General features: G+C 43.1%; 1 protein-coding gene across 1 annotated transcript in view; it reads right to left on the bottom strand.

Moving 5' to 3' along the window:
- Positions 1-6,757: 6,757 nt before the first annotated feature.
- Positions 6,758-13,790, bottom strand: part of LOC144829025 (maestro heat-like repeat-containing protein family member 1) — a 58,608-nt gene continuing 51,575 nt past the window's right edge. Inside the window, exons 16-18 of the mRNA XM_078687739.1 lie at positions 10,710-10,793; positions 9,979-10,050; positions 6,758-7,326 (exon numbers count right to left, since the gene is read on the bottom strand). Of these exons, the coding sequence (XP_078543865.1) occupies positions 9,985-10,050; positions 10,710-10,793 (150 nt within the window). The 3' untranslated portion in view covers positions 6,758-7,326; positions 9,979-9,984. The remainder of the gene's footprint in view (positions 7,327-9,978; positions 10,051-10,709; positions 10,794-13,790) is intronic.

The following is a 13,790-nucleotide window of genomic DNA, read 5'->3' on the forward strand; positions in this document are numbered from 1 at the left end:
CGAGGTTGCCGGCGGATAAGAAAATGCATGTGAGATTGTTTATTGATGACATGTTGGCCAAGACAAAAGGGATGGTGAGGATGGTACAGGTGCTGCTAGGGCATCTGAACTTTACATGCACGGTAGTTAGGTCAGCAAGGGCATTTTGCAGGAGATTGAGCAGGTCATTAGCGGGACTCATGTTGCAACACAATCACATGTGACTGTCCGCAGGGACGAAAGAGGATTTACACATGTGAGGCAAGTTCTTAGAAGAATTCAATGAGATTCCCATGTCCGCACCAGAGGAGTGCAAATGGGACGTGCAGATATTTTCCAACGCTGTCCGAGCATGCCAGTTTGGGATGTACTGGCAGGGCAGGTGGTGTCCAGAGGTACGCCCGCAACAATGGAAGAATGGGGGCAGGAGTATTGCTTTCTTGGAAATGTTTCCTTTAGTCATAGCGGTCACAGTGTGGATGCAGAGCCTAGCGCATAGAAAGGTCATTTTCAGGGTGGTTAACATGGCAGTGGTGCAGGTGGTCAACAAGCAGTCAGCAAGAAATGAGCAGGTCCTGAAGTTGATGAGAGTATTCATTCTAAGTTGTCTGAAGTGTGATATACAGTTGCGGCCGAAGCACAACCCGGGAGTGGACAATGACATTGCCGATGCTTTGTCTCGTTCGCAGTGGGGGAGGTTCCATGGACTGGCCACGGAGAGGGAGTTTCAGAAGACGCTGGTGCCTGCGGGGATGTGGTCCAAAGGAGACAAAGGATGCTGCAACTGGTGGTAGGGTCATTAGAAGTTTCTACGAGATGGGCATATGGCCAGGATCTGGCAGGCCTTTATAACAGGAGGGGCAAGGAGGAGGACAGGGACTTGGGCCAGAGAGGAGGATGTCATACAGTTCATTATGTCTCTGATAGTGGTTTGGTGAAGTTCACTGTTGCTGCCAAGCTAGCGGGGATAGCACTCATGGACAAGTTGTGGTGGGGATATGCCCCTTCGGCAGGTGAATTAGGAAAGTGTATGCTGGAAGGTTGGGCCAGGCAAGCAGGGAAAGGACAGCGGGCCAGGATGCCGGTGTCAAAAGCATTATTAGGCAGGATGATAGAGGAGCTACCCAGGATATGCATTAGCTTACAGGAAGCAGATTTATTTGCTGCCTTAATGTAATGACTGTATTTCAGAGCATTCAGAGTATCGGAGTTGTTGAGGAGGAAATGGATTGCAGGCCTTCATTGAGGGAAGTACATGGAGTGAAGCGGTCATGATCCTCCTCACGCACTTGAAGACGGACCAAAGGGATGTGTAGAAGACAGTATTACTAGGGGCCAATGAAGAGGCTTTGATATGTCCCGTTCGATGGGGGTACGTATTACAAACATGGACATGTGTCTTTTCAGGTGCAGTAGCAGGGCCAGAGTCGGAGGCGATAGCCATTTGCATAATCGGGCATTCATTCGTCACGTTAGCAGAGAGACACTAGCTTCAAAAAGGGAAAGGTGTTCACTTAGGATTGGAACCTGCCTTGTTTAAAATAAGTTGGCATGGGAAAGGGGGTTTGCGCTGGCACAAGCTCAATCCCAGTTTGAATACATTGATGCCCGAATGTTCTAATAATTAATTTCGGGGAGAATGATTTAGTGGTTTGCAAGGGTTTGGCCCTACTAAAGCAAATGAAAAGGGACTTGAGGGAGATTAGGCAGCAGTGGTCGGGATGCTTTGTCGTTTGGACTGAATTCATCCCTGGAAGACAATGGAGGGTGCCGCCATTGATAAAGCCAGGAGGAAGATAAACAGGGACATGAGGGTCTTTTGTGGTGAGTCAGGTTTCGGTAGAGTGGAACAACCAGAACTAAGATATGCTGCAGTGTACTTTTTCAGGGTTGATGGCGTTCATTTGTCTCACTACGGGATGGAGATTTACCTGATATACAAATAAAGGAAGTTTTAGACAAAGCACTATACATACGAAGATACCCAAGAATAGCCTAGGTGATGGGGGGGGGGGGGTTGGCAGGAACGTTATAGGGACTGTGTCTGAGTGGCGCCTGGTAGCTGGTTCTGTACAGTTTTCCTGTTCACTTTATGGTTGGGAACAGGTTACTCCAGGAGCAGATAATAAGGGTAGGATAGGAGATACTTAGTTAGGTAGATATTTAGACAGGTAGAGAAGATGTTACAGGATTTAAAGGGTCACCAGTTATTGACTGAGTTGGGGTTGTTAAATAGTTGCAAAGAAAGGAGAAGGGCGGGGAAACTTTAGGGGTGGGGGTGGAGGATATGTAGATGAAAGATTTATAGCGGGGTTTAGTCTTGTGAGGCATAGGACAAGGTTATGTTTTTTGTAAGATGCCCCTGTTTTCAATAAAGTGTCCTTTTTCACACATCTTAAGATTTGATTGTGGTCCATTCTGGGCATGTGGCCCAATGGGGCTTTGGGGAGGCTCGCACTCCCAGGGTTTTTGGGCCATTGGTGCAGCCTGCGACAAATTGGTCTCTCTATGGGCTGCACTTGGGTTATGTGCTTGGGTGTTTTAGCTGGAAATTTTTGGAGGCTGTGTTACCATTTTGTAAGGTGACATGGCAGCCGGCAGTTAGGGACAGTTTCCGATCCCCTCCTACCGACCCTTTAGAAGGTAAGATGGGGGGTTATTTTGGTTATTATGGGATGGATGGCCGAATTTGTTGGGTACAGGTGCATCGGGGGAGTGAAAATGCATTGTAATTGGTTGTCACTTGAAGCAGGTTCATGGCGTCTGGAAGCTAGTTCTGTTCAATTTTACAGTTCACTTTATAGTTGGGAACAAGTTACTCCAGGAGCAGGTAATACGAGTAGGATAGGAGATACTTAGTTAGGTAGATCTTTTGACAGGTAGAGAAGAGGTTACAGGGTTTAAAGGGACAACCGTGATTGACTGAGTTGGGGTTGCTAAATAGTTGCAAAGACAGGAGAATGGAGTGGAAACCTTAGGGGTGGTCGAGGGGGATACGTAGATGAAGCATGTATATAGAGGTTTAGTTTTGGGAGGCAAAGGCCAAGGTTTTTTTTTTGTTAGATGCACCTGTTTTCAATAAAGCAGCCTTTTTCACAAAGCTTGAGAGTTGACTGTGGTCCGTTCTGCGGTTGTGGCCCAAAGGTTATTCTTTCAATGCGTTACAGGCATGTACTATTTAACAAGCGGCTCCACTGAAGGTTGTAAGGCTGAGTCAGAGATGACTAAAAACAACGTTCATAGAATTCTTGAGCTGGGTGTTTGGGTTAGGTTTTTTATAAATAGTGTTTGATTTTAACACAGGGTTTATTCACATTTGTTTCATTCACTTTTTGGTGCTTTATTCATTTTGCGGTGTAAAGGCACATATACATATATGAACAGCATGGGTAATTTTTCACTAATTTTCAATTTTAAGTAATTGATAATAGGCACACATATTTTGAGAAAATATATGTTTGAGTACAATATGCATAACATTTTACATTTATTTTGAAGAGTCTAACAATTTATACATGGTTCCTGATGGGTTGTTCTAAATTTCCAGTTACCCCTGACAAAGGGTCTGTAGCCCAAAATGCATTGGGTGGACTTTAAATCTGGTTACTCAAATTGAAATGTGATACACGGAGCTGTTGGACAAAGCCCAGACGGGCATTCTTGGAGCATTGAAAGATTTTAAATCACATTCTCTCTGTTTGAACTTTAAATTGAACACAGATAAAATTAGATGAAAAGGATTACTCATAAGATTACTGAATTTTTTACTGAGACGATTGATTGTCTGTATGCAGTGCAGCTGTAAACTGGTGCATGCCGATGCCCCAGGTACTCTTTGTAATTGAATTTGTGACACCTGAAAATCTCATTGTACCCTGTAACCAATATAAATGAATTAATCGGGGTAGGAGTAACAAGTGAAGTAGGCCTGCTGCAGTCTTAGTTCATGAATACATATTGTCTCAGCTGTCAGTAAACATTTATAACCTCTTGTAGACTGTTCCTGCTGACCACTAATTACTATTGGTCTCTTGCTAGGTGAGAGGTGTATTCCACTAAAGCTGGTCATTGCTGACTGCTAGCATTAATAGACTCACCCACCCTGGCTCCATGATATGTGGTAACCCTCCCTGGTATTACTTTGTGAGCTCTGAATATGCTAGGAGAAGCTCTTTGCATTAGTAAGGATGATTTTGGGCAGGTGTAATAGCAAGTGATTTTTTTTCATCGGGTTTTACTGTCAGCTACAGCTACAGCTACTCATTAATGATAGATTTAAAGAGTGGAGATGTCCCTATAATGAATGAGACCTCTTCTTCTGTCAGCAGGATATCTATTCCCTGTCAACTAGATAGTAACCACAGGATGCATTTTCTGTGGAATATTTACTTCATCAGCCACAATTTAGTAACATTCAGGTACTGGTTCTTATCTCAGGTTTCTTTTGTATCTGTTACACTTAAAAAGCCCTAAGGGATAAGGGGACTTGATTCTATGGAAGATTTATAAGTACACATGGGTCTTCCAAACACATTAGTATGTCACTCAAATTTGAAATTTGTAGCAACCAGTGAACTGGCCAATATAGGGTACCAATGGTTCATATCACTCCTTTCTAAAGGCACACCTGGCTAGGTTTTGCTAGTTCCCAGAGCTGTAGGAATATGTGTGCGTTACTGCAGGTAAGGGAAAGCACACAGTCATCTCATACCCGTCCCCGAGGACCATACACATTAGAAGAAAGCCCATTTGTGAGCACACCTAACAGAGATGTTGGAGGAACCATGATGTGCCTACCCCAATTGTGTCTACTCAATTCATTATACAGGCAATAGATAATTAATATAATGGGTTTTCATTAAATCCTATCCTCTAGTATTATCTAAGTATTACAACAGTCATCTCAACAAGACCAGTACTAACAATGTCACAATAAATTTGGGATGAAAGAAGAAAAATACTAAATATTATATTTTGTTAGTGAATTCAAGCCTACCATTGTTGTCAGATCAGTAAAGCTATGTAAAACCACCTGCACTCCTTTTTACCACCCAAGAATGGCCTCTACCTCATCAGATGGGATGTCCTTTGAACAAGTACTGCTCCCAGTTCTCTAGAAAGCCTTTCTCCCTCTCCTTAGGAGAGAAAGGGTTATATTGTACTTTCGCCTGGTTATGGCTGTTTCCTATTAGAACGGCATGAAACCCCATTGTTTGGTGAGTGAGCCTGGCACCCTGTTGTTGGGTGAAGCACTTTCTTTTCAGTTGTATATAGGGCACACTTGACCCAAAGGTATCAGAGCTCCTCACATGAACACCAGTTGCATTACAGAGGGACACATTCATTTTTTAAGGCACAGGGAGATTAAGTGAATAAAAGTAGCACAATCATATTGTTATGAAAATTTTCACACAATCAAATCTCCTTAGGCCTTCAAGACTTGTACCCCAAGAGTCAGTTAGTAAAGGCCTTTAGTGAGGCACTATACCATATGACATGAGTTTTCATGTATCAAGTAAAGACGAAGTAATGAGGGGCATCATGAGGAAAGAAATCCCTCCAGAGATGCAGTATTAAGCCTGCCATACAAAGCACCAAACCCTCATCCTGCTTATCTGATCCCATCCCTCCCACTTTTGCTAAACAACAAGCACATTTTGAGACACACATTTTGAGACACACAGTGGCAGGGGTTTGTTTTCTAATGATCTCGTCTCTGACCTGTGAAAGAGAAGTCACGTGACCCTGAGGTATATATCTTCCTTCTTAGAATGAGTCAGGAGTAGAAAAAATAATTTGGGGTAAAGTTCTCATGCAAGTTAGGGGCTTGTTCCCAGATCCACTTTTTTTAGCTTTGTCCTTTATTTATTTATTTAAGATAGATGTATGTTTAAACAGTAAGATTCTTTTTGTCCGTTGAACACCCCAAATTACGATGTTCATTGAGAATAGCCAAAGAAGATTCCTAAATGTGATCAACATGGAATTTATTTTTATAGTGGTTTGTGTAAATGCGGTTTCCTAGATTCTTAATGGCTGGCATAAGCGTTTTCGTAAACAAGGGACAAAGTAGGAGGCCTGGCCAGAGTTTGTGGAGTGACCAAAAAACTCTCCATGGAGTTCCGCAAGCGATGGAGTGAGGTAAGTTGCACTGCTGATTTTTAGCTCAAAAGGGTGCATCCTTCTGCCACTTGAGATGTCCTACTCGAGTGGCAGCTTCCTCAATGCAAGTGGCATGTTTCTCAACATGAGCAGTAATGATCTACCGCGACCCCTCGCAATGAGAAATCTCACCGAGGGATAGTCTAGCATTGGATTTTCCTAGCTCGCTCTTGCTAACTCAATATTGGCGAGCCATGAGAGAGGAAAGAATCTGCTGCACACCTCTATGCTGAGTTTTTAGAAGCTCTGAGGTCCATGGGGAGTGCAGAGTTAGAAAAAGTCCACAAACTCCTCAAGGGTAGCAGAGTTTACCGCCCAGGCATACAAATTAGTCTAATGAACAGAATTGTTTTTTTCATATTACTTCCCTTGCACAGATCTGAGCCAAGCGAACTAATAGACAAAGACCAGTGGGTCTCTGTGTTTCAAACTTTTGAATGTGATTGAAGAAGCATGTTCCATCCAAATCCTAAATTCTGCATAGAAAAACATTGCTGAGAGTGATTTTTCAAGAGTGACGCATTGTGATGCAACATGTCCCACACCTACTTAGTTTTGAAACTCTGTCTTGAAGGATTATGCCAGTCATGTAACCAAGAATATATGAGAGTCATCATTAAAGACAAGAGTGATTTAATTTTTAAAACATTTAAATTAAATTAAATTACATAAAATAATGTACAATGTTCACATTCCGAGAGTTTGCACAAGACCATTTGCAATACAAACATGTTAAACAGTAAGATTTACATTACAAATAGTAAGCAATTTAAAATTCACCATGGCTGTACAGTGACTATTGAACAACTGCTTAGTATTGCTCGTTATTATGAACTAACATTTCATGGATGATATTGGTGAATGATTTCATGTAGGAGCACCAGACCAGGGGGAAGTAGTGCTTCGTTATCATTCAAAGTGATCCTCAGCCATACTCCTGAGATGCGGGTTGTCATCCTTCGCCAAATCACTAAAGTCAAATCTTCATGTTTCTCTATGGCTGGTGTAGCTTTACTGTTCAATGATTTCTAATGGTTCTCTGGATGTCCTCTGGTGGGATATTGTGTTTCAGCAACGAATGTTTATGAGAAAGGCAGATGGTTAGGGATCTTCAATACATTTTGTCAGTGGTATCAGTCGCAGTGGTCGAATCAAAGGCCAAAGAAATGGTAAGTAGGTTGAAACCTGAAAGTTGAAAAAGTACAAGGTCAGATAGGTCAAGTAGGCAATTGCCCATCCTCACAGTCCAGCAAGCAATGGAGGCACCAGGAGCTCATAAAATATATTTTGCTCTGTGTTCAACTTTGGCTTGCAAAGAATTTGAATAACGTTCACCAAGGTGACGGGGGAGTCAGCACTGAAGAGATTGTGACTCTTCAAACATGACAAGAGGTAAGGCAGTTTATAAAAATGTGCTGCCATACAATATTGTACTCCAGCAGGTGCCTCTTGTCTTCTCCAGTGTCACACCCTGTTGTTTTGGAATCATACAGATTATTTTTACCAATGTAAAACAGGCCTGATAAATGTCAGTCCTAGGGGTCGATTACGATCTCGGTCGAAACGGAAGCTTTCCGACCGAGATGGTTGGTTTCACTATTGACCCCATAAATACAATTTCAGTTGTCGGAAATGAAACTGGCCAGTCATTCCAGCTGGCTTCCAACAGGCTCAAGGAGCCCGTCGGCCGGCGGAGTCTGGCCCTTAATTCATATGGATGCATTTTTATACCGTCCATATTATGATTAGGGTTCCCTGATTTCCGCTTTGTCTGATTTTTACAGATAAACACAGACAGAAGACACTGTCTCCCCTGTCTGTATTTATTTTTGAAAGTGGAAAAATACAGATAATTTAGCTTCTTTTGAGTGATTCATCATGCTGAGATTAATCACTTTCAGGCCAGTAGCTGTACATAATGACAGCAAGGGGAGCTACAAAACTCAATGATATGTCCTTAAATTACTGCATATCTCAACATGTATGTGTGTTGTTACACTATTTCTTTAATGTGAGTTTATTATCTTTTTATTTTTTTACTGTGTAATGTGCTAAAACCTGACAGGCATTTAAGTATGAGTCCACATTTATCTGTTAAATAAATGCAGAAATACACGAGTTATCACCTCATCTATTTAAACAACACAAATTAAATATGGATAAATACCAATAAGCTGGCCACAAAAGAAATATGGACAAATACAGACGGAAATGTTCAAATAATAAATACCATAAAACCGTGAGACCTAATTATGATGCACGGTTTCCGGGGCAGACTTTCCATGTCGGCTTCTGACATGGAAACCCTTTTGGAAAGCGTGTTTGGGGGCCTCTAGCAGGGCTCCTTCTGTTGCGGCCTCAGGTTGGGGTCCAAGGGGGCACGTTGATCCCAGCACTGTGTGGCAGGCACCTTGAGGTGCCTGCCACGTGGTGCAGGGAGGAACACAGCCTCCCATTTCTCTATGGGAGCGTGTGCTACAGCTGATTTATAGCCACAACACATGCTCCCATAGGGAAATGTAAGTATGTGACCGCACCATGTGTGGTTGCATCATAATTAGGCGGTCGTGACTGCCAACTAGAGGTCAGTCGGTCCATGTTTCCATGACAGTGTTGGGCGGGCTCAAGGGGGCAGATAACGATGCTTACTCATGGGCCCCCCTTTGCATCTGTACCACATTTGCAGAATTATTTTGCTCTTCTGTGCAATCACAAAGCATCCATAGAGGAATTACAGCTAAGCTCTTGGTGGCTCTATTCTCACATGATGAATCTCTGAATTGGTAAAGTAGTTCTCTTCTAAAAGGTTTTACACCCAATTTTCCCCAAAATAGAGGTGTTTCTTTTATGATGATGAGTTCTTTGGACAACCCTACCCCGAAATCTCTCCTCCTCCAGCACCAATGGGATGTGATTGCTCAGTCTCGCTAGTTCCATTGTTGGTTACATATTACCCTAGGCTCTTGAAAACCTATGTATTTCGTTCCTTTTCAACCCTCATAACTGTCATGTAATTTAAAACAGTAACCAAAGTCCTTTTATTATAAGTGGCTCTGGAATTATGAGACTAAGAAGGGCCGATTGTACTCTTGAACGTCTAGTACAAGAATATCGTGACACAGTAATACTGTGGACAAAATATCGAGGGACAAAATATTAAAGGGTAAACGCACAAAGGGACATATACATTTGCCATTCTTTTCTCCAAATAAATAAAGATATATGTATATGTATTTTGGTACACATATGTTGAATTAGGTACAGAAAATCTTTACATACTTACCTTTTGATATTTTGTCTCTTGATTTTTTTATCAATGATATTAGTGTCCCACAATATTGTTATTCATGAGACACATAGGAAGGCCAAATTATGGAACACAGTGCAAATTATGCAGCATAATGTAGTACATTCTGTGACAATACTATTTTGCTGTTTTATCAAATATTAATGCTGTTCTCGCAAAATGTTTTGCCTCTCTAGTACCAGTATAACACATGGGTGATAAATTCAGGTGAGTAGTTAACATTTGCCACAGAGCAACACCATGTGTAATAGTTGATTCTTCTAAACTAGCAAAACATTTATTTGTAAACAAACTGTAAACTATGTAGCATAGGGTGTATTGTTTGGCAAGTATAGTAAACCCATTATTGTATGGAAGAAGTGCCTGGAGACCCTCACGGGTGACAAGCAGCTCTCTACAACTCCACCCTACATTTATATTACATTCCAGTGACCCCCATCGATAAGTGATGGTTTGTTGTGTGATCCTTTTAGTCTGACAGTACTCACACTCTCACTCACATTGACAGGAAAAAAGCATCAAAATCTTACCTCACCCTACTTAGAAAGTATGAACTCGCACAACCTGAGAGTGCTTTTCATCATTTTGAACATGTCCTCAAGCTGGTAGATAGAGAGAATGGAAACAAGAAGGCTATTTAGACATGACAACATGTATAACAGTTGACTTATTTTTCTCAAAAAACTCAAATTGTGGGCATTGCCAGTAAATGGTTGACCCCAAGGAATAGGAGCATTTTTCTCCATTGAGTAAAGCCAAGGCCAGCCAAATTCTTTGTCTAGTCTAGAAGTGAGGATAGAAAAAGCTACATTTGCTCCTATTGTGAAAGGGAATTTTTAGCCCATGGATCCTTGCTCGCCCACAAATTGGATCAACCCCAGTGTATTTTGTTTCGCAGAAGAGGTTAGTATAGTAGTCAGAAGGGTAATTGTTTTAAATAATCTCTTTTTCCTTCAGGAGATAAATTCCACCTCTGTACATTTACACTGTGCACTAAAACCAGCTTTGAAGTTAAGAAATCAGCTCTAGCTCTCTAAGGGTACCAGTGGATGAGAGACGGATTGAGTTGCTACACCATTCACTCCTTGTTAATAACGTAAAGAACTTCTTGTGTTTCTGAGAATGGAGGATAGTTTCCTTGGGAAGTTATTCATGTGATATCACGTGGATGTACTTTGTTTGTGAAGATGGTATGGAAGAAACAGAATTTGAGAGAGAAGGCACATGAACATGATGGTAGTGTATTTTAAAGAAAACTCACATGTTTCTCCGGTAAAAAGTTGGGGATGTGGAAGTCATCCCTGTATTCTGGTGGTGGTAGTTCTTCAAGCAGATTATCTGGATCCTGAAAATATAATAAAAAAGATCAGCATTACCAAGACCGTTGTAAACAAATGTAGACTGTCATGAGTCTTGAAGATGAAAGTCATGAAAGGCTGCACACCTCAAGCAAATAAAAAACATATGTACAAGAAACAGCATACTATGTTCACTCCTATTTTGGCATTTCACATCCTTAGCACCTTGTACTCATCACCTAAAAGCAGAACATATGTGTGAGTGAAATATTGCTTATGTGAGTAATGGATCAAAGATGCAGTAACAGTGAATAATAGTGATTTGGCAGTGTATACGTGTGCTGCTACCATAAGTGCTCACTCTGCTCTTTACCTAAGAAATCTTGTATGGCTGTTTCTAAACAATACAGTTTCTACCTTATCTGATAAAAACTATCCTGGCTCCCAAAGGGCTCGCCTACCATTGACAGATCACTCACCTCCACTACATTGTAAAGAAATCAAGAAAGAAATTATTGGAGGACGTGGCCAAGCAGCCGAAGATGGTAGCCGCATTTTGAGCGAGCTACATGCCAGCTCCTAGAACCTTGCTGAATCCGAACCTTAGATGACCTATTTTCAGTTGCAGGCACCAGTGCAGTGGCCCTATAATCACCCCCTTTGGCCCACCCAAACCTATCCAGGGAGCCCTGGATGAGAGAGCCAATTTCTGAAATCGACGGCCTGGGTGTTCATACGGCCTACCTGTAGATGGGCCTGCCAGAGGCAAACACCACCTGGAGCTGTAAACCCACAGTGGCAAACCCTCTCGGCATCGACTCCTGGAGCGTGAGAGGGAGAGAAGACAGGCGCGTGGCTGAGGTGTGGCACATTGCTGCTTTCACTTCCAGGTGGTGGCCTGTAACAATGTAACAGGCACCTTAGAGTGGAGGAGATGGACTGGTCACCACACGTGGCTAGGACTGAAACTGAAGCCTGGTTGAGCCAACTATGGGGCAACCTTTTCTTGGATGCAAACATCCATGTGGTGCCCGCTACACTTGTCCCCTTTGGCCAACCTAAGCCCATGCAGGGAGTCGGGGATGAGAGAAACTTATTATGCAAACAATGACCTGCCGGGAGATGGACATGCCGCCAACAGACACAACCTGGAGCTGCAATCTCACTGCAGCGACTTACCTCTACCTCTGCATTGACTCTTGACTCGCAAGGGAGAGGATACAGCCACATGGGAGGGGAGTGGTAGGGACCACCTTTCATTTTAAGCACCCCCATGGGCTTGTAACAGCCCAGCTGATTTGGTGGCCCAGAGTAGAAAAGAGGGGGTGGGCAACATGAGAGAAATTCCCCACAGAATACTTCAGAACCTGCATCATGGATTGTGAGCTATCCTCATACTTCATTCTGGAAAGGGCGCACAGGGCACTGGCCCTAAGGCCACAGCCAGGGAGACCGCCTAGAGGCATTACCATCAGTATACTGTACCTTATGGACAGACTATATCCTGCGGCAGGCACAACAACGTCCATTGCACAAACTCTATGGTTACGCTCTCCCCCGATTATGCAGGTAAAGTGCAGCCCCTTCTTACATCTTTCTTAGAGGTTAAGTGAAAAGTTAGGGCTAAGGACATTTAATATATGCTGATGTACCCTGCCAAACTGAAAGTAATGTATCAGTGGAGAACCATTTTGTTTAAAAGTCCGGAAGAGCTCTGGGACTGAGCGGCGGAGAGGAAATAACTGCACATATCAACTAAGGAGCCAATGACAATTTGGGAGGCCGAAGGGGGTCAACCATCCCACTCTAGGAGGAAACTCAACAGACTGATAGAAGGCCAACTGTGGTCACAACTGGAGGACAGACATAGAGCATCCTCCTCAGAGAGCTCTGGTGATCATGGGGGAGGGGACGCTACCAGTGGATGATGAGATGTTATTCGGTGGTATAGAGTTTGGTCCCTTTCCTTCCTTTCTTCCATGTAGAGCTACAAGTTTATTCTCATTCGCTGACAAAGAAGAGACACATTGCATCTGTAAAGAGGGGCTGTCTTGGGGCAAATCACTCCCTGCTACACAAGACTATGGTGATTTCTTTATTTTGATAGAGTACTATGTTGTATTGTATGTTGTTCCTATTCAGGTTGCTTGTTTTTGGGGCGACAGATGCTTCCTCTTTAGAAGTGTTGATTAGAGGGTTGTTGGGGGAAAAGTTGGGTACTTTAGGGTTGAGTTAGGTCACAATACTACGTCTCATGCAAGACACATTGCACAGGCCCTAGTCAAACGGGCTCTTTTTAGGCTCTATTTATTTACAGCACTATTAGAAAGTAGACATTGCACTTACTGCTTTTTGTGCGTGACAGCCCGTCTCTAATATACGTCTGGGGTGGGTGACAGCTACACTTTGTGCATTCAAGCAAGACCGCCACAACACATAAAGGATAGATGGATCTGAGTACCCATCTAAATATGTCTGCATTCTGATGGCCTTGCTTGGGCGGGGTGGAAGGGAGGGTCCAACACGTCACTTGAATAGGCAGTCTCCTGTCCTCACTAAAAGGACAGATTATCCCTGATGGACAGGACTGAGTTGAAAGGAGAATCTATGCACTTCAGAGGGCTGCTTTGAAGTCACACCCTCACATCAAAGGCACTTTTGGGTATAAGTACTGGGTCTTTGACCCCCACCCCGAAAATCAGACACTTCTAGATCTTGAACTGAATCTATCAGAAGGACTGTTGTGGTGCTCAAATGACTCATTTTTAGACTGCAAGCTTGAAAGGCCTGCTTCTATCTTGCGTTGCCCTGCTGTCTGCTGTTCTCGGACTCTGCTGAAGGAGAGCTTGACTCTGCCTTACCGCCAAGTGATCTCCAGGTGCTTGTGGCTTGCCTCCTGTTGCTTGAGAATCAGGGATATCAAAGTCCTTACCCCTGCTCCTGTGCCTGAACTTACTGGAAGTGGTCCGGTTAGAGGCTACACGCAGGTATCGAACGGGTGCCAGGCGTTGCAGGCGGTGTGCCATTTTCGCCTCCACCCCCCT

The sequence above is a fragment of the Lissotriton helveticus genome, chromosome 4_1 (genome assembly GCF_964261635.1).
Source record: "Lissotriton helveticus chromosome 4_1, aLisHel1.1, whole genome shotgun sequence".
Taxonomy (NCBI): domain Eukaryota; kingdom Metazoa; phylum Chordata; class Amphibia; order Caudata; family Salamandridae; genus Lissotriton; species Lissotriton helveticus.